The sequence below is a fragment of the Pelodiscus sinensis genome, chromosome 2 (genome assembly GCF_049634645.1).
Source record: "Pelodiscus sinensis isolate JC-2024 chromosome 2, ASM4963464v1, whole genome shotgun sequence".
Taxonomy (NCBI): Eukaryota; Metazoa; Chordata; order Testudines; family Trionychidae; genus Pelodiscus; species Pelodiscus sinensis.
In genome coordinates this window covers 2,116,020-2,142,575 of record NC_134712.1, presented here as the reverse complement: position 1 = coordinate 2,142,575, position 26,556 = coordinate 2,116,020, and the positions used below count along the sequence as shown (strand labels likewise).

Below are 26,556 nucleotides of genomic sequence, written 5' to 3'. Positions count from 1 at the left end.
GCTGGAGGGGGCGTTCTTGCAGCTGATGCCTTTGCTGTGGATTCTACCAGCTTCCTTGGGACTTTTTTCCCCCCTCTTCTCTCCCCCCCCCCCCCCGGCATTTTTTTCTTTTAACCGTGCCAAGGGAGTGATGGGTGGCATAACCCCTCCCTCTCAGTGCTTGGTGGCCAGTCAGGCCTAGCATCTGACCCAGACCCGGCCCCTGCCCCACAGCAGCTGTGGGGGCTCTAGCAAGGCCTGTGGAGCTGGGGCGAGGGGCCCCAGAGCCAGCTCTTGGCAGCAAAGGGGCTGGGCTGAGACATTTGGCTGCCAGGGAGCTGGGGCTGCAGGGGGCCAGGGTGTTCTGGCCCTGGAGCAGGCTCTTGCTGGAGGCAGGGGCGTCAGACTGGCCCAGCCAGCGTGGGTGGTCATGTTCAGAGGCCACCACAGCTGTAGTGGGAGAACCCCTGGCCTGTGCCAGGCTTTAGCTGTTGCCCTGGGGCAGCTGTTGCTGCCTTGGTCCCCACATGGTCCCTTTCCATCCCAGCCAGCACTTGTCTGGCCACATCCTCACTGGCCAAGCCCTGCGGCTAGTACATTTCCTGCAGAGGGCCCCGGCTGCTGCTTTTGCAGGCGTTCCCTGCACTGTGCACCATCCCCACTGGATTCATTGCTACTACTAACCTAACGCCAGGCTCTTCCAGGGCTCCCTGGGGAACCATGCAGGGCTCAACACTGCAGCTCGGCACTAGGGCAACACCGCTGCTGGCAGGGGCAATCTTCCCCTTTCAGACTGGTGATGGGGAGCACTTAACACAGTCCCAGGAATCAGCTGGTCCCAGGGCCTCCAGCACAGCGGCTGCTGGCAAGACTGAATTCTGCCCCCCCCCACACACTGGGTTTGCACCCAGACCATACAGGGCAGGAGGCTGGGTTGGTGCCACAGGGGTTGCACTAAGGGCATGTCTGTTAAACTCCCCCTGGAAGCCCCTTCCCCAGCCAGAGAGCAGGCCCTGGGCTCACTGATTTGAACAGCCTGGCTCCAACAGCCAGATGGTCCCACAGCCCCCAGCTGCTACACCCACCTCTGCTGCTGGAAGAATGAAGAGCCACTGCTGCTCCCCAGCACCAGCTGCCAGCAGAGAGCAGGAGAGACCATGGCACACACCTGGGCTGGCCTGACCCGGCTCTGGTTCAGACTTACTGCCCAGCCACTTGTCTTCAGGCTAGCGGCGAGATCAGGAAACCAAAGCAGCTTTGATTTATTCTGAACCTAATTACAGACACCTTTATGCTTGATTAGCAGGCAGCCTGACCAATTACAGCTTAGCAGGTGGCACTGGCAAGGCACAGGGATCCACAGAGGACAGAAGTAGGGCTCAGTCCAGTTTAAAAAATATTCAGTAGATGATGCAGAGGCAGCATGGAAGCATCCAGGTACCTCAACCTACAGGCACAACCCTCCTCCCCCTGCAAACCTCCAAGAACCGTGCTGTTAGAAGAAGCTAAAGGGAGGTTCCCACTAGGCAAGACTGCCCTTGCTAAACTCCTTCAGCGGTGGACCGGAGGGGGGCTCAAGGCTGCAGTTCTGGGATCTCTAACTGCAGGGAGGAATGCTAGAAGCACGGGGCAGGGGTTGTCTCATTCTTTGTATCTTTGGAGCCTTTGAGCAAAGATTCACTCTGGTCCCCAAGCACAGAGCTCCTGCCCATTCCAGCCCCCACCGGTCTGCTCCCTGGCTGGCTGAGATGACTAGGGGTGAGTCCCATGTCCTGCGAAAGACAGGTACCTGCCGTGCACCACGTTTCTCTGACACATGAGCCAAGCTGCCTGGTGATTTGGCCGGTCGGAGCTGTCTGCGCCCCACTTCCCTTCCCCTCCCACAATCAACTTCCACCTCAGACAAGCTACATCTCTCTCCACCACCCTCTCTCAGCCCCAGGCCCCCCCAGGCAGTGGCTCCTCCACCCCCCCAAAGGAAAACGCCGCGTCTCCAAGGAACCTCCGGCTGGCACTGGCCGACAATCACGCCGGCTGCGGGGCACCGCTCACTTGCGGGCAGTGGCGTAGTGCGTGTTGAACCAGTCGCACGTTTCCTTCACAGCTGTGGGGGAAGGGGGGGGCAGTTAGACCCCAGGCAACGGGGCAGGCAGCCCCTCGGGGCTCTGCGTGTGGCGCACTGGGCCGTCTGTTCACCACTGCCCTCGCACGGGGGGCAGATTCCGCTGGCTTGCCTAAGCATCCTTTTCTCCCTACGGGTGTTACTATGATGACCCCAGAGCCAGGGCACATGCAGGAGGTGCGTGCTGATTGGATGCAGAGGGAGCACATGGCACGCTCAGTCAATGCTGTGTCCAATCCCAGCACTGCTATTGACATCGTCAGCAAAAACACCCTGTCCCAGGCAAGTGTTGTGGTTGCCACGATCTGGTGGCCCTCTGAGATGGAGGGCCACTTGTGGCCTACCCACTAGCCCCCACTGCCCTACAGCCTGAAGCATCCCAGCCTGCGGCAGCCCCATCGCTGCACCGTCCTGGCCCTACCACCAGGGCCGCTGCCTCAGTTTCCCACAGCCTCTCTTCGATTGCTTGGTGCATGCACCCCGCTATGCCTGGGGCTGAGCTCCCAGCGCCCACCAGAGATAGAACGCCTCCCCGCGCACCCTCGCCTCCCCGCGCACCCTCCCCACCCCCGCGGGAGGCAGCGGGGAGAGGGGGGCAGAAGTGCCAGGGCGGTGCCGGAGCAGTGCACCATTCCAGCCTTACCTCGTTTGAATGGCGTGAACTGGAAATCGGGCAGGTGCCGCCTCAGCTTGCCGTTGCTGGCTGTTTTCTTGAACTGCCCGTCGGATTTCGTGGTGTCGAACTGGACGCCGAGGGGGGGGGCGTGAGGGAAAACAAGCTTCTACCTGTTTGAGCCTCCTGCCGTGCGGGGGCGCCCCCTACTGGGAGCAGCCAGGCAGGACGAGAGCTGGGACCGTGGTAGCAAAGGTCGACTTTGCCCAACACAAAGGTGGGCAGCTGTCCTGTTCCTGACCTGAGCCTTAACCAGAAGGTCTTGCTGGGGGGTTATTCCTGAGCAGCCGGGCGCAGGGGTGAGCAGAGAGTGATCCCACGGGGGCATCCCTTGCACCCGTTGTTTGCAGGCAAGAGGGGAAGCAGCTAACAGTACAGGGGCCCCTAGCTCCATCTGGAATGTACCACGAATGGAAGACGTCGTCTCCCAGGGACGCCCGGTAGCGGAGACCTCAGTGGCCTGAACTGCCAAGCCCAGAGAACGAGCCCCGGGGAAGCGGCGAGAGGCCGGCGCACAAGCCACTTCAACCTGGGCCAGACCTAGCCCTGGAGAACACGCAGCCGGGAACAATCATGCACCGGCTCAGCTGGGAACTCCCGAGATGTTCAAATGTGACCAGGCGCCCCCTCCCAGGGTGCACATGGGAGTTGGGGGCCCTGAGAGCCGGGCGCAGCTCAGGGTGGCAGGGCGCCAGAGCCGCCGTTCGGCCTCGGCGGTGTCAAAAGATACAATCAGCTCTCCCCGGAAGTCCATGGCTTCCACCACGCTCTCCGCAGCTTCCCTTATAGAGACCTCGTCCTCTTCTCCAACTGCACAGAGAGCCAGGGTGAGCCGGGCCCCTGCCGCCCACTCGCGCTGTCCCCGGCGCCTCCTTCCAGAGGCGGGGCTGGGGGCTCAGAACCTGCAGCCGCCTCTCATGCCAGCCTGGCGGATTCAGGCTCGGCCTGCGGGGGGCGCTGCACTGACTCTGCCACAGCAGCAGAGGGGGGGCAGGGGCAGGGGCAGGAGTGGGGGGATGGAACCCCCGGGGGTCTCCGCCAAATGGGCCAGGGCTGGGAGCCGGTCAGAGGAAAGGGCTGGCATGCCGGGGGGGAGGGGCAGAGGGAAAGGGGGAGGGAGGGGCGCCTCACCTGAGAGGATGATGGGCTCCACCTCGTCGTACTCCCGTAGGACCCAGACAAAGAGCCGCGCCAGGTCCTGTGGGCACGAAGGGGCAGCTCGCAGTCCCTGCTCCAGCCGCCATGCTCCAGTTCGGGGCTATCAGAGAGCCCCTCTCCCCGGCTCGTGCACAGGGCTGGATGTGCAAGCTGGGATCTTACCAGCTGGGCGCGCTGAACGTGGCCACAGGCTGTCCCCGAGAGCAGGGAGCGAACAGCAAACCTGGCCCAGGGGCCTACAGGGACAGCCTAGGCATATGCCAGCGTGGGCTCACGCAGAGCTGCATGGCTTCAGAGCCCCCTCTGCCAGACTCCCCATCTGAACACCCTCCCCCCCACGATGGAAGTGGGGCCCCGCCAGTCCAAGGCCAGCACCCTCATTCACAGCCCTGCTAGCAGCTGCCAGCCTCCCAAACCTCTGGAATTTGCTCCGGGAGAGCAGGGCCGGGTCTGAACGGGCTGGACTCCGTGAAGGGGGCGCCTACCAGAGAGTAGATGAACTGTCTCCTGGGCTTTCCCGTCCCCCAGACCGTGAGAGCCGTGCCGTTTTCTGTAGGGCAATGACAAGAACGGCCATTAGTGGAGGTGCCACTCGCAACACTGGCCTGGCCCCCCACAGGCCCCGGTGCCCACCACGCTCAGCCAAATACCCTCGAATGCACACCCAAAGCCAGCCCGGGGAAGCGCTACATCGCAGCCCTCTCAAACCCAGGTGCAGCCCCCAAAGACCACAGACCCCAGCGTGCCATCCTCCAGCTTGACACAAGGGGCTGCTAGTTGCCATGGCGTCGGACTGGCCCTTCTCTTTCCTCATTGGCTGGGATTCGAGCATGGCCCCTTCCTCGACACTGCACGGAAATCGTTTGCTAGTGTCACTCCTGCTGGGAGAGGCAAAGCCCAGCCTAGAGCCAAGTGAGAAGGGAGGAATCCAACTCTTGTGGCTCTCAGGAACTTGCCCTCCAATAACTAACTCCTGGGGGAATTCTCCACCACTGCGCACGTGCATGATTAACAAGCTGTGCATATTTGTAATTTTTTTGCACAGAAAAAAGTGTCGGCAAATGGCTGCAGTTCTACCTATTGCCCCACAGAGGGCGCTATTTCCCCCTCCCCGCCCCGGGACAGAGCCACCCCTGCAGAAAAGCCCTTTGGCTGGAAAGCTGCTGCTGTTCTGCCTCTTGCCCACCAGAGGGGGCTCTAGTGACCCAGCAGGGCAGCAGCACCAGCCAGGTGTGGAAGAGAAAGCGCCTGCAGAGCCCTCTTCATAGCGCCTGTCAGGCCACGTCAGGGGCTACGGGGAGAGACAGCAGGCAGCTGCTGGGGGGGCAGTTAGGGGCATATAAGGGTTTGTGGGGGAGCACTGGGGTAGGGGCTGAATGCAAGTGGAGGTGCAGGGCAGGGTTCCCTCTAATTTTTCCCATCCAGGTGCAGAATCATGTTCATATGTGCAGCAAGGCAAGTGCACCACCAGTAGACACACAGGCTGCCAGCGGTGGGCACTCAACTTCCAGGGAGCACTAGTGCAGGGCCACATAAGTATGGGGGGAGTGGGTGTCCAAGTGCAGGTGGAGACACATGGAAAGGGGGTACAAGGACACATGGGGGTGCTCGGACACACGAGGACAGGGACAGATGCACCTGTCTGAATGAGAGGGCCTGCCAGAGTCTGCATGAAAGAAGCTCCCTAAAAATCCCATCCCTTCCCCCAAAAGCACTGGCCCATACGTCTCCCACCCCACAAAGGTCACACGCAGACTCCTTCCCAGCTATTATTCCTTCTTCCTCAGCTCCTCCGTTACCCCAACTCCTCCCAGCCTTTGCACTGCTTTTTTTTTTGGGGGGGGGGGGGGGGTTTGCAGGAAATACGGGTCTGTACTGTAGTTTCAATGAATTATTACTCAGAGCTCTGTATTAACACACTTAGTAAAAAATCTATTTGTCCTGGATTTTCCTTGTTGCTTGTATTGTGAGATATACTTGCTGACTGATATTCTAGAGTAAACTACCAAAAATTATAGAAACCGGTGGGATTATATTGTGTTATTTTGACAAATATGCAGAATTTTGCAGAATTTGAAAATACCGCAAGCACAATCTTTTATTTTTTGGTGCAGATTTTCCCCAGCAGCAAACTATAGCAGAAACTCTGTTAGCAGCCCTGCAGCTAGGGCTGCCCAGCCATGTTCCCTCCAATCTTTTTCATCCATGTGCAGAATAAATGTTATGTGCACTGAGCTATGTGCAAATGTGCACCCCCAGTAGAAACAAAAAACCTAGCGGTGGCCAGCATCTGAATCTCTCCTGAGTAGCTGCACAAGCCCCCAGTGTACAGGGAACACTCACTAGAAGCACGGAGGTTAGTTATACCATAAAAAACCCACAAGATCCCAACGGCCAGGTGCAAAGAACAGAAAGACAAATGGATTTTGCTAACCAAATAATTTGCAGTAACCTCTTTCAGCTGTGCATCTTAAAGCACATTACCAACAGCAGCCAATTAACTCATATATGAGGAAGGGAAGGAACACCGGAGGATCCATTCGCCCACTGCAGCAAGCTCTGGGGTGGAACACAGCACGGGTGTAACACACAGCAGCATTTTCAGACAGGTCGGGATAGGATACTAAGAACCTCACAATTTCATTAGGAACAAAAAAGTCACATGACTTTCCTCCGCCAATAGGAAGGGTCTTTGCTGCCCATGCTGCTCTAAGAGGAACACCCCATTGGCTGGAGTATAAAGCTGAGACCCAAATGAAGGCCCCCACTTACTCTTTGCCAGGTACACCTTGTGGATCAGTCCCGGCAGGACGTGCCCGTCCTCGATGTTGAAGTTATCGTGAGGCCCGAAGACATTGGTGGGGATCACGGCGGTGAATCGGCAGCCGTGCTGTTGGAAATACCCCCTGGAGAGGGGCAGAGCGCCAGGGCCGGTGAGTCACTCGCCCAGTGGCATGTTTCGGGCAGCCGAGGGCTGTGAGCACACGAGTCGCTGTCCCCGCTCCGTGGACCAGGGTCTAACCCTGTTCCTCCAGCCGGGCTTAGGGAAACGGACAGGGACTGACCAGCCTCTCTAGGGGCAGCTGCCTGCTCCAACCCCTCCCTCCCTGTGCCAGAGAGCAGAGGAAGAAACTACCCAACAGCAGAGCCATCCCTGTCCACAGGATGAATCAGGGCGGCTGCCCCAGACCCTGCACTTTGGCAGCCCTGCAGCAGCTGCTCTAGCCCTCCTAAGGATGGGAGGGACCCGGGGGATTATGGGGCTTGGCACGGTGGTAGCAGGGGTCACTACACTGGTGGCGAGAGCCAGAGCGCCTGTTCCACCCCACCCTCTCTCCCGGCCCACTGCACCCGGCTTCTCCGCAGTAGCCACCATGGAGAAGTGGGGCACAGTGGCCTGGGAGGGTGGAGCAGACCAGGCGGCTGGGATCCAGCTCCTGCGTTGTGTGCGAGGCCCCTACTGCCACTGTGCCAGGCCTACTGTAATCCCCTGGGCCACGCTGCATGGGGAAAGGGGGCAGAGCTTGTGGGAGGGGGCGGAGCCTATGGCGAGGGGGTTGCCACAGGCCCCACCCCCCCCTTGGGATGGCCACACCCAAGTGTGACACTTCTGACCAATCAGGAGCGACATGATAATGTGTATACACAGTCCTGCCTCTGGGGATCACGGGTCTGTTCGGAGATGTCGGGACTGGGTCGGTCCCAACAGCCTGGAGCTGGGGAGGAGCTGGACCGTACCTGTTCTGAATGTCGATCATTCTCTTGGCGTACGAGTACCCGAAGTTGGAGTCGTGCGGGGGCCCGTTGTGAATCTGGGGAGACGGAAACAGGGTTTCAGCCTCTGGTGCCTCGCCCCCGGGAGGGAGGCGTAGGGAGAACAGACTGACGCTAGGTCTACACTGCAGTTAAGCCGGGGGCTCGACACCCAGGTTAGCCTCACCTGTGTGCGAGCATCCCCCAGCAAAGCCCCCTCCCCCGCCCCCATGTGCTCGCGGTCTCTGCACTCGCCTGTGTGCGTTTGGGGCGTATCCCACAGGTCTCCGTGCCCAGACGCTCTAGGAGCCTTTCCTCGTCCATCAGGTCAATTGCAAGAGAAAGTGTCTGTGCTTCAGGAGGGGATTGTGGGAAGGCGCTGGAGGACTACTGGCTCTAACCTAGACTGTACCCCCGCTGGGACAGCTAACCCAGGCTCCACGCACCCCAGGGCCAGCCAGAGCTTTCTGTACGAGGAAGGGGCTGGTGTGAAGGCTGGCACCCAGGAAAGAGCCCAGATTAGCTGCGCGGTGCAGACACACCCTGAGTTTGGAGGGGGAGAGCAAGAGCTGCAGGGGGTACTGCCAGCCCTGGGCTCAGCTCACATCACACAGGCCATAGGCAGGCAGAGATGGGAGAAATCCTCTATGTGCCCTGAAGGCTCCTTATTCCTCTTGAGCGCCAGGCCCTGCGGATCCTGCTCGTTTGGCCGGAGGGATCGCTGTCGAACGTGCAGGCACATCAGTGCAAGGAGCGAGGGACAGCCCCTCCCCCCCCGTCAGGGCAGAGCGCTCTCACGTGGCCCCAGGCTGTCCCTACCATGGTCTCGTCGATAGGGTAGGTGGTCTTGTCCGGGAAGATGCAGGTGGAAAGGCAGGAGACGACTTTCTGCACGCCGAACTCGTACGCCGAGTGAAGCACGTTGTCGTTGATGTGCACGTTTCTCCGCTGGGGAAAGGTCCACGGGGCGTGAGCCGTCATGTTCTACCCGGACCCGTTCCTGCACGACCCACCCAGGTGGTGATGTTGCACCCCCATGCTTTTTCTGGAACTGGCTCCTCCCAGGACTCAGGTCTGCACCCTCCCTTGTAAGCCACCTCTCGTGGCAGTGGCAGCTCTGGACAGAGACATCACACCAGGGCCCACAGGTCCTGCCAGAGGGCTTTCACCACCCCCTCTCAGGGAGTTCAGCTGTCCCCTTCCCCATTCAGACTTGCACAGCCCTTTAATACAGTGACTCCTCAGGCACAGCCATTGCACCTGCAGGGAGGCCAGGAACAGGCCAGATCCACAGGCAGGTGAAGGGAGATCAGACAAGGAGGAGACACATATGCAAAGAGCAAACCAGGAGGCCACACACAGCCCAGGCAAGGCCTGTATTGGCTCCATACTCTTTAACACAGATCCAGCCCATGAAGACTACTCATCCCAGAATGCAATGCTCCACCAGGAGCAGCATAGACACAGCTCAGCTCAAGGAGGAGCACTGCATGCTGGGACTTGTAGTCATCCTTGAGCTATCCGTCTATACCACTAGCAAGGTGACTGCAGGCCACTGAAACACACGAGCCAGCCCCAAGAAATCAGACCAAGCTGGGCTGAGCTGGGGGTGTGTGCGTGTATGCATGCGCAGGCGTGTGATTCAGAGAGACGGGGCAGGGGGGCTGACCCAGCTGCTAAGAAGCTGCACCCCTTCACCTGTGAGAGTCACCAGAGCCTGGGCAGAGCAGAGTCCCAGCCAAGGCCCTGCTGTTAAACTCCTGATGCAGGGCTGGTGCTGGGGACTCGCCATTAGCCACACAAGGGGCTGGGGGAAAGCAGTTCCCCGTTCATTTCCGAGGCCCACATATCCTGGTAACTCGACCAGAGGAGTCCTACCTGCAGCACCAGAAGGCACAGCACCCAAGGGGTTAATGACTTTCTCCGCCCATTTAATAAACCCATTACTGGCACTGCCACACAATCATGGGAAGTCATGGCTCAGTGCCTCAATTTCCCTACAATTACAATGGCGCTAACCCAAACCTACACCCGGGAGGTAGGGGGCCCAGCCAGGGTTAATTCTGGAATGTCTGCAAAGCGCTCCCGAGTGCCTGGAGGAAGGGCAAAGGGGACCACAGAGCCGCGGGAGCCGGACCTGACGTTTCACCTCTGCATTTACCACCCTGGCCCTTACCCAGAAATCCAGGTTGTACTTGATGTTTTTGAAGAGGCCTCCCACCAAGGCGGCCAAGTGGATCACATGGGTGGGCCTGTGTTTCTCATACAGGGCTCTGGTCTCCGCAGCGTTCCTACAGGGGAGACGAAACCACCAACAGAGCCCTCAGGGGCAAAGTCCAGCCCCTATCTGGCCCCGTGACCCCAGGGTCTCGGCACCTCAGTCTGGGGTATTTATCCTCCCGACCCCTGGGAGCCAGGCAGTGCTGCTACCCCCGTATTACAGTGGGGAAACTGAGGCACGCCACCACTTCCTCAAGGCCACAGGGGGAGTTCAATTCTCTGCTCTGCCACACACCCAGATCTTTCAGCCCCCAGACTAGCAGCAGCATCTCTGGGCCGTCCGCGTGTGGGTTGGACCCAAGCTGTGGGCTGGCCTGCGATGAGATGCGAGCGCTTGGGGAGGGGCCTGATGCCAGCTCTTGACCCAACAAGCACCACTGATGCGCAATTAGCTAACTGACTGTAAAGCCGTGGCAAGGACACCCTGCGAGCCAAGCGGAGGGCAACAGCTGACTGGTGGCCCCTTTAACTCCCAGTCAGGGAACACCCAAAGGATAACGCTGGCTGCGAAAAGGCCCCTGCACACTGCTTAGCGTTCGCCTGCTGACAGGCCCACGAGCGAGGGTTGGGGGTACGGGGAGGGGGGGAGAGGAAAGTGCCAGGGTTGGGATGAAGGGGCACTGTGCAGAGGTATGGGGCAAAGGGGGCACAATTCAGGGCTAGTGGTAAAGTGAGCACAAGATGGGGGAGCAGGGTGGGGGAGCCCATGGGTACCAGGGGAAATGGGGGGTACTCTGCCCACAAGGGTCAGGGGCCCCAAAACACAAGTTCGCCCAGGGCACATCTACCCTAAGGCCAGCCCTGATCTACTCCAGCTGGGTCTCAGCAAGAGGGACTGTCTGACTCTCCCCAGGAAAGCGGGTGGGGCTCAGGTGAGTGGCACCCATGGGGGAACGTGATTGGACAGAGTGAAATGCAGGAGAGGGGCTGCCCTTTAGGTTCTCTTGGCTGGGACTGGCCAGGCTCCTTAACGGATACAACAGGCTGCACCTGGCCTGGCAGCTGCAAGATGGAAACAAGGTGTGGGCAGAAGCCAGCAAGTGGAAGGTTGGACAGCAGAGATCTCTCAGGCAGGCCTAAAGGACGGGTCTGCATAGCCGTTCAAGGGAGCAGCCTCTGGCCCTACAGCGCCCCTCACTCATCCCCCTTCCGTTCTCAAAGGCACAGGACCCCGGCCTCAGTGTCTGTGAGGATGACCCCGAATGCATTTGGGTCTCCAGTGCGCTGCACTGGCACCACACCAGGGGCCCGGAAGAGCTCTCACATCCTGAGCACAGCTGCTCTCTGAGCAACCCCACCGCCACCTCCTTGCCACCTGTCGGACGACACCTCCAATTCGCTTTCATCCCATGACGCCGCAGATGGGAGGGGAGCCAGCGTCCCGGAGCAAAGCTGGCGCTAACACATGCAAGGCGGCATGGGCTCACTCCAGGGCTATGCCAACCCCTCCAAAACCCAGTGTAAACCAGAGGTGAACGTTCACCGGAGCATTGTGAACAAGACACGAGAAGCGATTCTCCCCCTCTACTCTGCGCGGATTAGGCCTCAGCTGGAGTGTTGTGTCCAGTTCTTGGCACCGCATTTCAGGAAAGATGGGAAGAAATTGGGGAAGGTCCAAAGAAGAGCAACAAAGATGATGAAAGGCCGTAATAGGAGCATTGCCAGCAGATCGAGGGAAGTGATTATTCCCCTTTATTCGGCACTGGGGACGCCACATCTGGAGTGCTGCAGCCAGTTTTGGGTCCCCACTACAGAAAGGATGTGGGGAAATTGGAAAGGGTCCCGTGGAAGGCAACCAAAATGATTGGGGGGCTGGAGCACATGACTTATCAGGAGAGGCTGAGGGATTTGGGTTTGTTTAGTCTGCAGAAGAGAAGAGCGAGGGGGGATTTGATAGCAGCCTTCAACTTCCTGAAGGGGGTTCCAGAGAGGCTGGCGAGAGGCTGTTCTCAGTGGGGGCAGATGGCAGAACAAGGAGCAATGGGCTCAAGTTGCGGTGGGGGAGGTCTAGGTGGGAGATTAGGACAAACTCTTTCCCTAGGTGAGTGGGGAAGCGCTGGGCTGGGTTCCCTTGGGAGGGGTTGAAATCTCCACCCCTAGAGGTGTTCAAGTCCCAGCTTGCCAGAGCCCTGGCTGGGATGATTGAGTCGGGGTGGGTCCTGCTCTGAGCAGGGGGTTGGATTAGGTGCCTTCTGACGTCTCTTCCAACCCTAGGATTCCACGAATCTCTGACAACCTGCGTATGGCAGGGCCAGCACAGATCCTAGGTGCGTGCTCAGCTTGCTAGCTCAGGCAGGCCAGCCCTGTCTGGCTTTTGCGGTGTAGACCTATCTAGTTTAGGGGGGAGAAAGTAGGGGCTTGACAGTCTCAGCTCACGTCTGGCTTCAGCCACACAATTCTGCCAACCCACCTCCATCCTATCATACATCACTCTCTTGCTAGTCCAGCCCTGGCCTTCACGCAAAGCTCTGCCCCTCACCCGCTGCTTGCTCCATTCCTGGGCCTCCCTGCCGAGGGGCCTGCCTCAGTCCAGCACCGCAGCAGAGTTCTGTAACAGGGCGTGGGACGAGGCCCAAACCCTCTGCTCCACGTGCCTCGTTTTCCCTGCTCTGCGGAGGGTATGAGCCCTGCTCCCCAGAGACTAGCGCGAGAGCCCTCTCCAGCAGGCCACCCCAACACGGATGGGGCATTTCACACAGTAACAAAGAGAAAAGCAGAGCCCAGGACTCACGTTAAGTCAGCATCCTTGGAGCACACGAAGATCCACTCTTCATCTGGCCTGCCCTCGCCATCAGCCACCACCTTTTCGATGGCTCTTCCCACCAGGCCCGTGCCACCGGTCACCAGGATGCGCTTTGGCTTCGATTCAGCCGGCTCCGTCATGGCAACAAGCTCTGCAGGGCGGGAGAGGAGGCCATTCATCCCAACTCCTCTCGGAGGCATGGCGCCAGGGTGCTGTGACAGCCCCTGCTGCCAGCCTGCCTGGCCTGGCAAAGCTGCACATGCCAGGGGCACGTGTGAGCTGGGCAGGGGCAGGAATCCTGGCAGGGTTAGCAAGCCTGACTTCCCATTTCCCCCATGTCAGCAAAGCCCCGCTTGGAAGGTGATGGGCAAACCAGGGTCCTGAACAGCAGGGATGTAAGTTTAACCAGGAGTTTAACCAGGAGCAGGGCCAACAGCCAGAGCCACATCCCAGATGTCGGGAGGGGAGAGCACACAGGGTCACGGGCATCAATTTTCTTCAACTGGGTCACGACAAAAAAAGTTTGAAAACCGCTGGCTTAGAGTATAAGCCGGCCCTGCTCCTGGGGAGCCGTCTCCGCAGTATAAGCCTTATACTGAAAAGCCTGCAGCACAGGGAGGCAGCCGGCTCCCCAGGAGATGCGAGGGCACCCCTCCACCATCCTTCCCTCCCAAGTCCCACCCAGCCAAAACCAGTGAACCATGTACCCGCTAGGATTTTAAACCATTGCGCCAATTAGTAGAGAAGAGATCTGGTGAATGTGTGCTCTCTCCGTCACTCCACTGCCATCCAGCGGCTGTTTGGGGAAATGGTTTTGCTAGGTCTCAGTATTACAAGACTCCCCACCCAAGAGGTGACCTATTTGATGTCAGAGATGCAAAGCACCGAATAAGGAACTAACACCTTCCCTCACACCAGCCAAGAGGCCACATGCAGCAGGAACTGCCCACACTGAAGCAAAAGTTTTAATCATTTTTCAAGGAATCTTTAACAAAAGCACTAGACTCAGAGGCTGCGTCTAGACTGGCAAGTTTTTCCGCAAAAGCAGATGCTACACTGGCCACTTTAATTTGCGCAAGAACACTGACGATCTCATGTAAGATTGTCAGTGTTCTCGTGCAAATACTATGCTGCCTCCCACTCTGGAAAAAGCCCTCTTGTGCAAATGCTTTTGTGCAAGAGGGCCAGTGTAGACAGCTAAAAACTGTTTTGCGCAAAAAAGCCCCGATGGCGAAAATGGCGATTGGGGCTTTCTTGCGCAAAACCACATCTAGATTGGCATGGACACTTTTCCACAAAAAGTGCTTTTGCGCAAAAGCGTCCATGCCAATCTAGACGCTCTTTTCCGCAAATGCTTTTAACGGAAAAACTTTTCCGTTAAAAGCATTTGCGGAAAATCATGCCCGTCTAGACGTAGCCGGAGATCGTTCTATGGGAATTATAGACATCATCCACTCAGGAGGGCCAGCCTGAAAACATCTACCTACAACTGCTGCAGGTAACTGCTGCAAACACTAGAGCACTGAAAGCATCTGGAGACTTTTTTCCAAAGTATTTCCCTTGTGCATTTAGCAGCACTTTGCAAGAGGCTGTTTACCTTACCAGCAGCAAAGGCAGGAAGCAGGTGTGTGCAGAGGAAACAAGGCTAAGGTGGTATTAGCCCCACACCATTTCCAAAGACCCATATGAATGTTATCTGAGATGCAGAAAAACGCTTGCAATTTAATGGAGCAACTACAAAATATGTTATACCTGCTAGTTAAAGCGTGTTTTCTAAGATTTTAAAAAGTAGTTAAAAAAGCCACCTTATCAGTGTCCCTTAGATTTCTTTGCTCCTGCAGAGTCCTCAATGCAAAAATGAAAGTGATCCTCGACAATTTCTCTATTCAAGCTGCATGAAGGGACAGAAATAAATCAGGTACTGGATCTCTAATTAATTAATTAATTACTCACTGCTCGCCCCTTCCCCAGCACTCCCATTTCAAGAATTCTCACATACATTGCAAATGTGAAAAAAACTAAGCATCCCCAGGTAGATGAATATAGTTATGCAGGAGTCAGCAATTGACAAGTTATTTTTCTTAATGTTCAGTCTTTCAAGAACTGTTGCTCTGTTGTTGGCTTTGGGATGGTGTCTCTATTTGGAGACGCTGTTGCAAACAGCAAGAGTGTTTGTTCTCTGCCTTCGTCGGTCAGAGCCATTTCTTGGGGGCACAGTTGCTTTCTGGAAACTGGGCACAAGTGTCAGAGCTGAGATTTCTGGAGGAGCTGAGGGACTGCGTGCCATTTACGACCACCTCTGTTTTAGGACTGGAGCACAGAGCGCAAACAAGTTACAAATATACGGAGGCCAGGTCGGCACTACAAACATACAGCGCTCCGGGGATGGATGTGCATGGAGAGATGCAGTTACACTGACCTAAACTCGGTTAGGAACAATGCTACATTAACGTGCAGGCTTTTCCCCTCAACACAGCCGTGGCCTCTCATGGAGGTGAATTAACCATACTGACACAGAAGCCTAGCAGTGTCTTCACTGAAGAGCCACAGTGACACAGGAGGCTGTATTTTTAGTGTAGACCGGCCCTCAGACCCGTCCACGACAGATTTCTCCTCCACTGGAGGCTGGCGATCAAGGCCCAGGGGCGGATGAGAGTTTTGCAGGGCCCAGAGCAGCACAATATTGCGGGGCCCTCCCTTTGGAGAAAAAAGAGAAAAAAGGGTCCCCCCCCCCGTGCCCACTCCTCCAGTAGCCCCACTCTGATCATGTGAGCTACCCCCTCCTCATCCCCTCTCCTAACACCTCCCTCTATACACCTGCCCTGCCTCTCTCCTCTGCTGCTGGTCCCTCCCTTGCAGGTGTCTGCCCTTCTGCTTCACCCCAGAATCTACTGGCACCTGCACCTTCCCTTACCCCTGCACCCTCCTGGTGCCTCCCCCTTCCCTTACTGCCCCTGCCCCTTTTGCCCTGTTTCTCCCTGAAGCCCACCCCCTCACCACCCTCTGCCCCCATTCCCCTCATGCCCCTGTGCCCTCTCACATGCCTTGCTCCATCTCCGCCTTCCTCACACCCACCCCTCCTTTCAAGCCTTCTCCCAGCATCTCCCCCTACCCCCTCTAGCCCCCAATTCCCTTACCCTCTCCTCTCCCAGCATCGCCCTGTCCCCCCCCCCCCCATTGACACCTCCCCTCCTGCCCTTTTCCTCATTGTGTCCACTTGGCCCCCTGGCATTTGTCTCACCTCCTCTTTCTTCTCCTGACCTGCCCTCCTCCCCTCCCCTCAGCACAAGCCCCTTCCTCTGCCATCCACCTTCTGCCTTCCAGTGTGCAGGGTGGCCGTGGCCCCGGCCCAGGCCATGTGCCGAACCATGTGGTGCAACTCTGGGCTGCGTGGTTTTAAAGTCCTGGGCCGTGGCATCACACCATGCCACGCCACGCCACGCCGTCTCCCCTCTCAGCTGTTGCGCGTTGTTTCAGCACGCCGCGCATGCGCTCCCTCGGCCCCACGTGACCCGTAGTGGGGAATTTCAAAAGTGCAGGGCTGCGGAGCCCTGCCACAATCTCCCCCCCTTCTTCCCCAGCAGCCGCCGGCCGGCCCTTCGGCGGATGGCCCACCGGGAAATTCCTGGTATCCCGCCAGGCCAGTCTGCCCCAGGCGCTGGCACGGGGCCTATTGAAGCATGGGGCCTGGGGCAGCCGCCCCGCTCGCCCTGCCCTATATCCACCGCTGTCAAGGCCCACCAGCTGCCACCATTGAGCGGGCAGGCAACAGCGTTAGGACCCCCATTTTATGGCTGGGGAAGCCTAGACAGAAGCGCAGCGATTTTGCCGAGGACACAGGCGAGTCAATGACCAGGATGATAACCGGACCCTTGATGACCTCAGTGGATTTAGTGCCGCTCACACCTGCAAGCATTGATTGACAGGTGTGTGGGTTTTGCCCCTCCCCTGCTTCCATGGCATGACTGTCATGCGGAAATCCACCACCAAACCCCCATCTCCCCAGGGGAGAGGATGAGGCCCCGCGTCCTCGTTAAATGCTGGCAGCTTTTGGGGATCAGGAAGAGTCTGGAAGTAGCTCCCCTCTGCACTGGGGCAGGGAAATGCAGCAGCAGCCCCACAGATGCCCTGAGGACCCTGGTCTGCTTTATGTGACACCAATGGCCCCTCGGGGCAAGGCGACCTCCGCCCCATCTACTGGGCCCCGTGCAGAGACATCTCACTGCTCCCAGGCTGGGCTCGCCAGCCACCAGCACCCGGCACGGGAATCAGTGTCCACAGGCGCAGACTGACTTCTACATGGGGGGCAGCTCGCCAACAGGCCATGCAAAGCAGGGGGGGGGTCTGAGCCTGTCCAAGACAACACCCCAAAACTACACCCATATGGGTGTCCTGTCATCCTGGGGTCCCACATACCAGCCCCCAACCCTCTTCACACCAGCACCCCCTTCCTCCTCCCCATCTCCCATTCTCCTCCCATGCCAGGGCCCCCCCTTCTTCCTCCCCCCGCCCCCCCACGCCAGGGCCCCTCTTCTTCCTCCCCCCGCTCCCCCACGCCAGGGCCCCTCTTCTTCCTCCCCCCGCTCCCCCACGCCAGGGCCCCCCCTTCTTCCTCCCCCCTGCTCCAGTCCCCTCCCGGTCCCACCTGTGCCGCGCTGGCCGCTCCCCCGCCGCCCGGCTCCGCTTCCGCCAGCCCCGAGTCCGGGTCGCTCGCACGTCGCGGCCCGCGGGGCTCGCTGGGAAATGTAGTCCGGGCCCCGCCCACCAGACAGACAGACGGGGGGGGGGGGCGAGGAACGGACAGACGGCCGGGGGGAGGGGCGGACAGACAGCACAGGCTGGGCTGGAGCCGAGAGGCCAGGGACAGGCAGACGGGCGGACAGCTGCAAGGACAGAGCAGGGGCACTGATGGACTCAGGGATGCTGGGACCCATGGACCACTCCTCATATTCGGCTCTTACGTTGCACTTATCACCCGAGGGACGCACGCTACCCTGGTGCGGGCAGCTGGACAGACGCTCGGACTCGCATCTCCCCCCAGGGGGTCTCTGACACCTGGGCTACTGCCCCTGTTCTGAAATGGCCCAGCCGGGCCCAGCCCGCGTTGGGGAAAGTGCAGACCAGGGTCCCAGTGGCCTGGCTCTCTCCGTAACACTCCTGCAGCCAGAACCCCAGCTCTGAACACAGCGCCCCACTGGGGAAGAGCCCAGGTCTGGAGCTAAGTGACATGGCCAGGGCTCTCCTCTGTGACAGTCCCCCATGGGAAGCCATGCCCTGCCCTGCCCTGAGCACTATACCTGTGCTGCTATAACTTGCAGGGGTAGGCCAAGCCTCGGTAAATGGTAGTAGCTTGTGTGGGAAGGACTTTGCAGCAATGTTTCCTCTAATCTTTTCCATCCATGTGGGGATATTTTCCATCCACGTGCAGAATAATTTTATGTGCACGGAGGCATGTGGGAATGTGCACCACCAGGAGAAGCACAAAACCCAGCTGCAGGCGCTTTGCGAATCATCTGGGTGGGATTTGAATTTCTCCTGAGCAGCTGCAACTTTGGAGAGTCCCCCTTTTCCCTGAGGGACTCAGTGTGCATTTGTATCACAGAGGCAAAACACTGCAAGGATGGAGGCCTCAGAAAGCTGCATTATAATACAGAGAAGGATGAAATATGCAAATCAGCACAAGGGTGAGCTCATTGCTACAGCCTGTTAGCATTTCTGAAGCACTCGTCAGCTTGGTATCACTCAAGCACTGACGCCAATGCTTTTCATCTGCATAATTCCTTCAATCCAGTGACCCCAGATCATCTTCCCGAGTCTGCGTTGGGCAGCTGGACTCTGACGCCCACGTGAAGGCACCTGAGGATTTCCTGAGTCTTCTGCACAGATTCAGGACTATGAAAGCCCTCACTGACCCACAAAGAGGCAGGGGACTATCATGAACCCCACTTAATTTGGGGGGAAACCGAGGCACAGAGGGCTTAAATGTCTTGTCTGTGGTCACACACGGCGCCAGAATCAGAAGTTGATCCCATGACTCCTAATACCCAGGCATGTGTTTGAACCCCATGACCATCCTTCCTCTCTTACGATGCGGAGCCTGTTAGCACTGTAGTGACGCTTTAAAAAAAAAAAAATCAATGTTCCAATTTTCTCAGGTGTTCAGGGTTTCAGGCCAGCCACTGACTATGGGATTCATTTAGGAGTAATTGTTGACTCCCTTTCCAGCACCAGTTACAGCTGATAACCACTTGCCTCCCTGTTTTCTACAGACCTTTCTGAATGGGAGCATTAGGAGGAAAAAAGACAGTGGGGAGTGGAAAGGGCAGTTTATACTGTAATTACTCCTGAGGAAAAGGGCCTTTGAAACAGCAGTTGAACCAATGAAGCAAATTAGCTTCAGTTAAGAGCCCTAGAGGCTTTCATGGGCCAGTGTTGCTCTCCAAAGCAGATGTGAGTGCAGCATGCTGGTCTAGCTGGCTACCGTAATCCAACTGCATTCATTTTAATGAACTGGATTCTGCCCCAAGTGATAACCATGTGAGTGTCATGGAGCCCTCCTCATTTCAGTGGGTTTATTTTTTACCCCAGTCTAACTGAGATCAGAAGCCCAGGCCATACAAAATGTGGCTGTAAAACACCGCCCCCGGCAGGGTGGAATGGGTCAGACCTGTATCTACCCCACATGCTGACCCCACGGTGGGGTGTGCACAAGCAGAGGTGCTGTAAATTTGTTCCAGGATGGAACTGGACACGGTCATTCATGCTGGGCATAGACTCCCCCGTTTCCAACCGGAGGGGCTGTCAGACCAGCTAGCATTTCTGGAAAAGGCCGTTGTCACCTTGAAATCTGGTGAATTTTTTATAAAATCATTTACAGTCTTTTCATGCCCCACATCTTCCCTCTGCCAGCGTTTGTAATGTGATAACTACAAGAACAGTGATAAGGACGCTGAGCGACTTTGTAAAGCACTTTGCTATCTACTGATGAAAAGTCATCCAGGCATCACTGGTATTTTCTTTTCCTGTGGCTAATCCCCACTCCCCTGCTGTTGGAGAGGCACACACCCATTGAGGGTCTGTCAGTCTCTTCGGGGGAATCAGTGACGCTGGTTCTACACCAAGTACCGCCGGTTGGTGCACAGTCGTCCAACCGAAAATGCAGGGAGAAATACAGTTTTCTCTTTCAGCCCCTGCAGTCTTAGAGGAGTTGCTGGGAAATGATTTTCAGACCAAAGGAAGATTTTTGTTTTGAAGTTGACGCTGCCTTTTTACCTCCTGTGTTCCTGGAAGCAAATGGGGTCTGACTGGTCCATTCTGATCGGCAGCTTTGGCCAGAGGCATCCTGGTACTGTTAGCCCAGGAAGGCCCTGCTCATGTTGCTTTTCCCACCTCCCCAGGAAACACACTGCAGTGGCTGTACCTGAGGAACAACCTGGATCATGCGTCTAGCACCGCATGCTGGACATGAGATGTCAGCCGAGAGGCAGGGAACAGCCCACGCCAGCTGCCTGGTGGCTGAAGGTTCTGGAATTCCACTGTTCCATGGAGTGTTACCCTAGCTGAGCATCTTGGTCACACACATGTACACCACTGGCACACACAAGCACACTCACTCTCTGTCTCTCTCTCTCTCTCTCTCCTTGCTTGCATTAGGAGGACAGAGCCATAACAGAAAAATCAGAAGCCTCCTTCTTAATGTTGCCCCAGGCCAGAAAGTGGAGGGTTTTGGTGTCTGGGTGGGGGCGTTGGTTTGGCTTAGGGGGCAGCTGTTGCTAGGGGGTGAGGTCGGAGGCACATGTCACTCAGGGACTACAGAAGGCTTGCAGCTCAGGTGAGCTGGGTGATAGTCAGAGCTGAGGCAGGGATGGAGGCAGTGTTCTCTCTAAGCAGAGCGCTTGGGCGGCCACCCAGGGGAGATTCAAATGCTGCCCAGCTGATTAACAGAGCACATACAGCTGGCAATAGCCAGCAACATGTGTTTCTACTGGTGGTGCACGTCCGCATATGCCTCAGTGCATATAACAAAATTTATTCTGCACATGGATGGAAAAAATTAGAAGGAAGATTGGATGGGGGGGCTTGTCACTGGGAGGCAGGGTGGGAAGGAATCTGGCGAGATGGGTGTGTGGGAGGCTTTGCCAGATTGGAGGCAGGAGATCCCCTTGGGGGTGCTTTTCACTGGGTCATCTCCTGTCTCAGCTGAAAGGCCAGCAACCGAAGGGTCCATGGAAACCAAGACTCTAGCCTATTGTTGGGATCAGGCCGGCTGACGGGAAGCAAAAGGAGCAGTCACCTGGTGGCCCGGTGATGAGACGTCAGCCAGGAGCTCTGGTCCCCTTTGAATTGCTGCTGGACTGCCATGCCATGCGCTCCCCATGGCTCTGCAGGCTGGGGAGGCGCACTGCAGAGCCTGGGCGGTGCTAAGGGTTGAGTGCCTGAGGCTCCACCCCTTTTGCCCAAGGCCCCGCCCCTTCCAGGGTGCAGAGCTGGCCCCGCCCCCCCGCCACACCTGTGGCTATCGGCTGCATAGCTCAGGGGAAGCCACCCAACCTCAACTCTTCCCCCAAAGAGATGCCAGGAGGGCGCAGGCCCATCCCACCGAAACCGTCTGTTTCCCGTGGGCTCCCCTGTCGTGCAGCAGCAGGACCCCGCTGTGCTCTGAGCAGGCCTGCCCCTCTGGAGAGCTGGCTGGCTGACCAGGCCTAGGGAGGAGAGTGGTGTTGGAGGGACACCGCCTGGCAGGGACTGAGGGGCAGAGGGAAGGCTGTGTGGCGAGGAGATGCCGCATTCCCAGCTTCTCGGCAGTATACGGCTTGTCTCTCAGGCTGGGCCTACACTGCAGAGATAAGTCAGCCTGTGCCGGGTCGCACTAATTCCTGGGGTGGCTGGTGTCCATGCTACCCACCGGGGCTCCGTGGGGCACGTCCTCACCAGCAGCGTTTCCACTGACTGAAGAGGGGCGATGTGGGGGGCAGAGAGCCAAGTCTCTCAGCTCCCTGCCAGGGACCTGGCTGCCCCACAGGATATCATGGAGGCTGCTACCACCCCAGTTCCTTGGGGGCCTCCCATGGCCGCCTGTCTTGGGCAGCCTTGCAACAGTCGACCTGCCGAGGGCGAGAACGAGCCCTTTCCATCTCCTGGCAAAGGGCAGGCAGGGGCATTTGTACCAGAGCTGGGAAAGGCTCACGACAGCCCTGGTCAAAGCACCGGAAAAGCCATCTCCCCGCCCAGGCTAAGCCAGGCCTGCTGGAGTCAGCTGATACTCCCTGCTGGGCAATTAGAGCAGCATTTGACAACCATTCTGCTGCCCGCAGAATGCCCCCTCCCCCAGGTACTATGGCTGGTGCGTCTCCTAAAGCTGCACTGGGAAGGCGAGGGGGTGATTTCTCAGGGGAAGGGGGCACTGACTGTTGGCTGTCCTGGAATAGGGCCAGCCAATGAGATTCGGGATGGACCCCAAATAGCTCAGGCTCACACCCAGGTCACACTTGGAAACTGCCACTCCCCACAGTAATTCCAGGACCAGCTGGGCTGGGGAAGCATAGGAGAGGTCCGAAGGGGCATCCCTTAGCCCAGGGAGGGGAACCTAAGGCCCAAGGCAGGATGTGGCCCCCAGCATGCGTGGATCCAGTCCCTGAGGCTCAAGGCTCCTCCCCAGCATTGGGGAGCCCATGCTGGTACTCCATCCCCCCGCCGTCCCACCGGCTGCTCCCACGAATGTGTGCAAAGGCTGCAAACAGCCACGGTCACCCTGTGCTTTTACCACGTTGATCACTAAGTATCAGCGACCATGGGACAACCCCCCCAATGCCTTTCTCTTAGCCATGACACCCCATCAGCCGAGCGGTGTGGGGAGCAGCTGGGGCTAGGCATCAGAGCCAGGAACTAGGATTACTAGTTCAAATCCTACCCAAGTTAATAGCAGGACTATTTCTCTGCCAAGATGAGTGTAAAAATCCCCACTGCAGCTTCTCAGTGTTCCCTGTACGCTGAGCACTTGGGTGGCCATACAGGAGAGATTCAAAGCCAGCCAGCTGATTAACTGAGTGCCCACAGCAGCATGTGTTTCTACAGGTGGTGCACATCTGCACATGCTTTGGTGCACCTTACAAATTATTCTGCACATGGATGGGAAAAAATAGAGAGAACACCGGCGGTCAGCCTCCCCCATCATTCATGTTTAGGAAGCATTTTCAGATGTCTGGCTGAAAGGCCGGGGGGAGCGATTCCTCTGCACGGCTCCTTTGTGCTGCGGGAGCGAAGCAGCTACTCTGTGGAACCAGCTGCTGAGAGCCGCCTCCGGAACTGGGCTTCAGGTGAGCTCCTGGCGCCCAGGTGGGGCAGGTCCCAGAGAGGCTGGCTGGCAGAACTGCCACTGCTGCTTTATTTGAAGGCCGGATCTTGCAGCCCTGACTTTGATTTTGCACAAGCAGAACTCTCTGGGCGTTTGGCTGAGTGAGAAGGTGGGCGGGCCCGGAGGCTGAGGCCAGGAGAGGCACTGGTCAGCTGGGGGGTGAAGGGGAGCAGGGCTCTGTCCCAAGCAGTGTGCCTGTGCTGCTAACTCATCACAGTGCCCTGACAGGCGGTCGCTCCTCAGCCAATGTTAGGCCCGAGGGAAGCTGGGAGTGGGTGACGGGAGGGATCACTTGATGATTCCCTGTTCAGTTCACGCCCTCTGGGCACCTGGCATTGGCCACTGGCAGAAGAAAGGACACCCGGCTAAATGGACCTTTGGTCTGACCCGGTGCCGCTGTTCCTATGTCCGTCACTAGAGGGCACCAGAGCTGCAGCGTGGGTGCCAGGTCTGCGGCAAGTCCCACATGCTGGCTGGCTGCCAGGCTGACTGTGGTCCCTGGTCCCCAGAGGGTCCCTGTGGGTGCGCTGTGCAGGTGATGGACAGGGCTCGTGCAGCTGAGCAAGAACTATGGGAGATGGAGCTGAGAGCACTCAGAGACCCCTGCATGCAGAGCGAGGAGTTGGAACCGTGCTGTGTGTGGAGGCTGGAGTCCCCCCGGGGCGTCTGGAGAAGGGGGTGCCTGCTTGCCATTTTCTCCCTGCCGTTGCATAGGGACGGGGTCTTTGGGTCCATTTGGGAATACACATATCATGCCTGGAAAACACCCTGTCCTTGAGTCCCCAGTTTCTTATCCCAGTGGAAACCACCTGGAAAGCCCCCCAGTTTCGGCTGTGACTCAGCCAGCCGGGCAATCCATCTGACGTCAGCATGGGTCCACAAGCCACACAAACCACATGCCTGGGGCAGGGTTTGCAACACGTGAATTGACAGATGCAGAGCCTGCCTGATCTGTGCTCCTGTCTGAAAGCAGTTTCAAGCCCGGGCGCTAACTGTGTGGACAAGGACTGAAGCAGTGGGGTTGGGTGCAGCTCTGACAACACAAAATAGAGGCTGGCGGGAAAGCAAAGACCCAGAAATGGCAGTGAACACTGCACAATAAGTGGCAGCGCTGCTCCCTTGCTGCCTTTTCCTTGCGCCATGGTGGTAGTGAACAGTTCCCATCCAGCTCCCACGGGACTGATGGCAATCTGTCCACCCAGAACTTCAGTGGAAACTGGAGCAGACTCTAAAGGTGAAATTAACTTCCATGCAGCGGGACAGCCAATGGGCCGTTTCCCAGGGCTCTGTGGGATGCAAATGGTATCTAGATGGGGAGAGAGAGGATGGAGAGACGCTGTTCTGAGTGGGAGCAGATGGCGGAATGAGAAGCAAGAGTCTCAAGTTACAGTGGGGGAGGTCTAGGTTGGATATTAGGAAAATCTATTTCCCTAGGATGGTGGGGAAGCGCTGGGATGGGTTACCTAGGGAGGGGGTGGAGTCTCCATCCCTAGAGGAGTTTATGTCCAGGCTGGGCAGATTTAGTTGGGATTGGTCCTGCTTTGGGCAGGGGGCTGGACTCGATGACTGCCTGAGGGCTCTCTGCCCACCCTAGGATTCTATGATTCTATTATATCACGCTAGGTCTCTGTAGAGTGTAGAATTTCACCCACAAGGGACTCAGGCAATTGTATACAGCCTGGACAGTGTAGCCAGCAATGGGGGAGGTCTCTGAGAAAACAGAGCTCCGTACTCAACTGCTACCAGGATGGGATTTGATTGACTAGTTAGGTAAAATCCTTTTGCTCTTGCACCTCATCTGCTCCAATTTGCTCCCTGGAATGATGCCAAGTATAGGCATCTGATAGAATTCCTTAAATAGTCTCAGAGGGGGAGCCATGTTAGTCTGTAACTTTAAAAACAATGAGTAGTCCCACGGCACCTTAGACACTAACAAAAACATAAAAAATCCCACGCTTTTGTGCACAAAACCCACTTCATCAGATGAACTGGAGTGAAAACATTATCTGATGAAGTGAGTTTTACCCACGGAAGCTCATGATCCTACATATTTGTGTTAGTCTCTAAGAACGTGTCTATGCTAGGAAATAATTTTGAAATAACGTATTTCAAAATAATAACTCCCGAAATAACTACTTCGAAATAGCATGTCCACGCTACAGGAAACCCTCAAAATTAGTCTGAGGCAGGCTCCCTTAGGGCACATCTACACTGTGGGACAAAGTTGAATTAAGATGCGAAACTTCAGCTTTGTTAATTGCGTAGCTGAAGTCAAAAGCTTAACGCGGCTTTTGGCGCTGTCCACACTGCAGGAAGCCGAAGGACGAACACTCTCCCTTTGACTTCCCTTACTCCTGGTGAAATGAGGGTTCCTGGCATCGACCGGCACGCCCCTCTCAGGTCAAATTAGCTGTCTTCACTCAACCACTAATTTGAACCCTGGAAGATTGACAGCAGCAGCTTCGATCTTCCTCTGCAGTGTAGACGTACCCTTAATGTGGACATGCTACCTCGACTTAGAGCCCCAAGAAGCACTGGGGAGTAATTAGTGGTAGAAATGTAGCCATGTTAGTCTGGTGCAGCTGAAACAAAAAACAGGACTGTGTAGCACTTTAAAGACTAACAAGATGGTTTAATAGGTGATGAGCTTTCGTGGGCCAGACCCACTTCATCAGATCTGATAGTGGAAGAAAATTGTCACAACCATATATACCAAAGGATACAATTTAAAAAAATGAACACATATGAAAAGGACAAATCAAATTTCAAAACAGAAGGGGGATGGAGGTGGGGGAAAGGGGGGAGGTAAATGTCTGTGAGCTAGTGATATTAGAGGTGATAATTGGGGAAGCTATCTTTGTAATGGGTAAGATAATTAGCGTCTTTATTCAAATTTGAGTGTAAAGTGTCGAATTTAAGCATGAATGACAGTAATTACTTTGAATGAATCTGGGGAGTCATTATTTCAAAATGGTAGCAGTAGAGTATCCACACTAACATTATTTCGAATAAACACGATTGCCTGTGGAAAGCAGGAGTTGTTATTTCAAAATAACCAGCCCAGTATTTCAAAATAATGGACGTGGTAGTGTGGACACGCTGCTTGTTACTTCGAAATAAGGGGAGTTATTTCAAAATAACTGCCTAGTGTAGACCAGGGCTCTGGTGCCACAGAACTACTGGTTGTTCTTAAATAGTTTGAGAGCCCTCTGGTGGCACGCACTGTGTGTGTTTAAGCAAGGAGTAGCAGTATGTATGTTCCATATAGCTGGTAAACATGGGCATTTTGACCCCTGTGAGGGGTTCAGGGTGCGATCACCCCCTCTCAGGCCGAGAGGGGGGGTCTGCGGACCCTCTTGTTTCCTCTTGGTCCCTTGTTGTACCCCGGGTGCCTGCTATGGGGCCCGAGTTCTTGGGTGCGATCACCCCCTCCCGGACGGAAGGGGGGGTCAGCGAACCCTAAAATAGTTACCCGTCCCTGCGGGGTGGGGCCG

At 56.8% G+C, this 26,556-nt stretch overlaps 1 protein-coding gene across 4 annotated transcripts; it reads right to left on the bottom strand.

The window, feature by feature from the left end:
* Positions 1 to 1,217: 1,217 nt before the first annotated feature.
* GFUS (GDP-L-fucose synthase) lies at positions 1,218 to 17,457 on the bottom strand. 4 transcript variants are annotated; one of them, XM_075919985.1, is made up of 12 exons: positions 17,354 to 17,457; positions 14,461 to 14,599; positions 12,697 to 12,859; positions 9,862 to 9,976; positions 8,505 to 8,633; positions 7,671 to 7,744; positions 6,705 to 6,838; positions 4,418 to 4,482; positions 3,906 to 3,972; positions 3,505 to 3,584; positions 2,745 to 2,844; positions 1,218 to 2,083 (listed from the first exon to the last, which is right to left on the bottom strand). In XM_075919985.1, the coding sequence occupies exons 3-12, from the start codon at positions 12,846 to 12,848 to the stop codon at positions 2,028 to 2,030; spliced, it is 972 nt and encodes a 323-aa protein (XP_075776100.1). In that variant the 5' UTR covers positions 12,849 to 12,859; positions 14,461 to 14,599; positions 17,354 to 17,457; the 3' UTR covers positions 1,218 to 2,027. The 4 variants fall into 4 exon arrangements, with proteins under 4 accessions (XP_075776100.1, XP_075776097.1, XP_075776098.1 ...); XM_075919982.1 differs by having other exon boundaries at positions 14,514 to 14,599; XM_075919983.1 differs by lacking the exon at positions 17,354 to 17,457 and adding an exon at positions 15,222 to 15,394 and having other exon boundaries at positions 14,514 to 14,599.
* Positions 17,458 to 26,556: the final 9,099 nt, after the last annotated feature.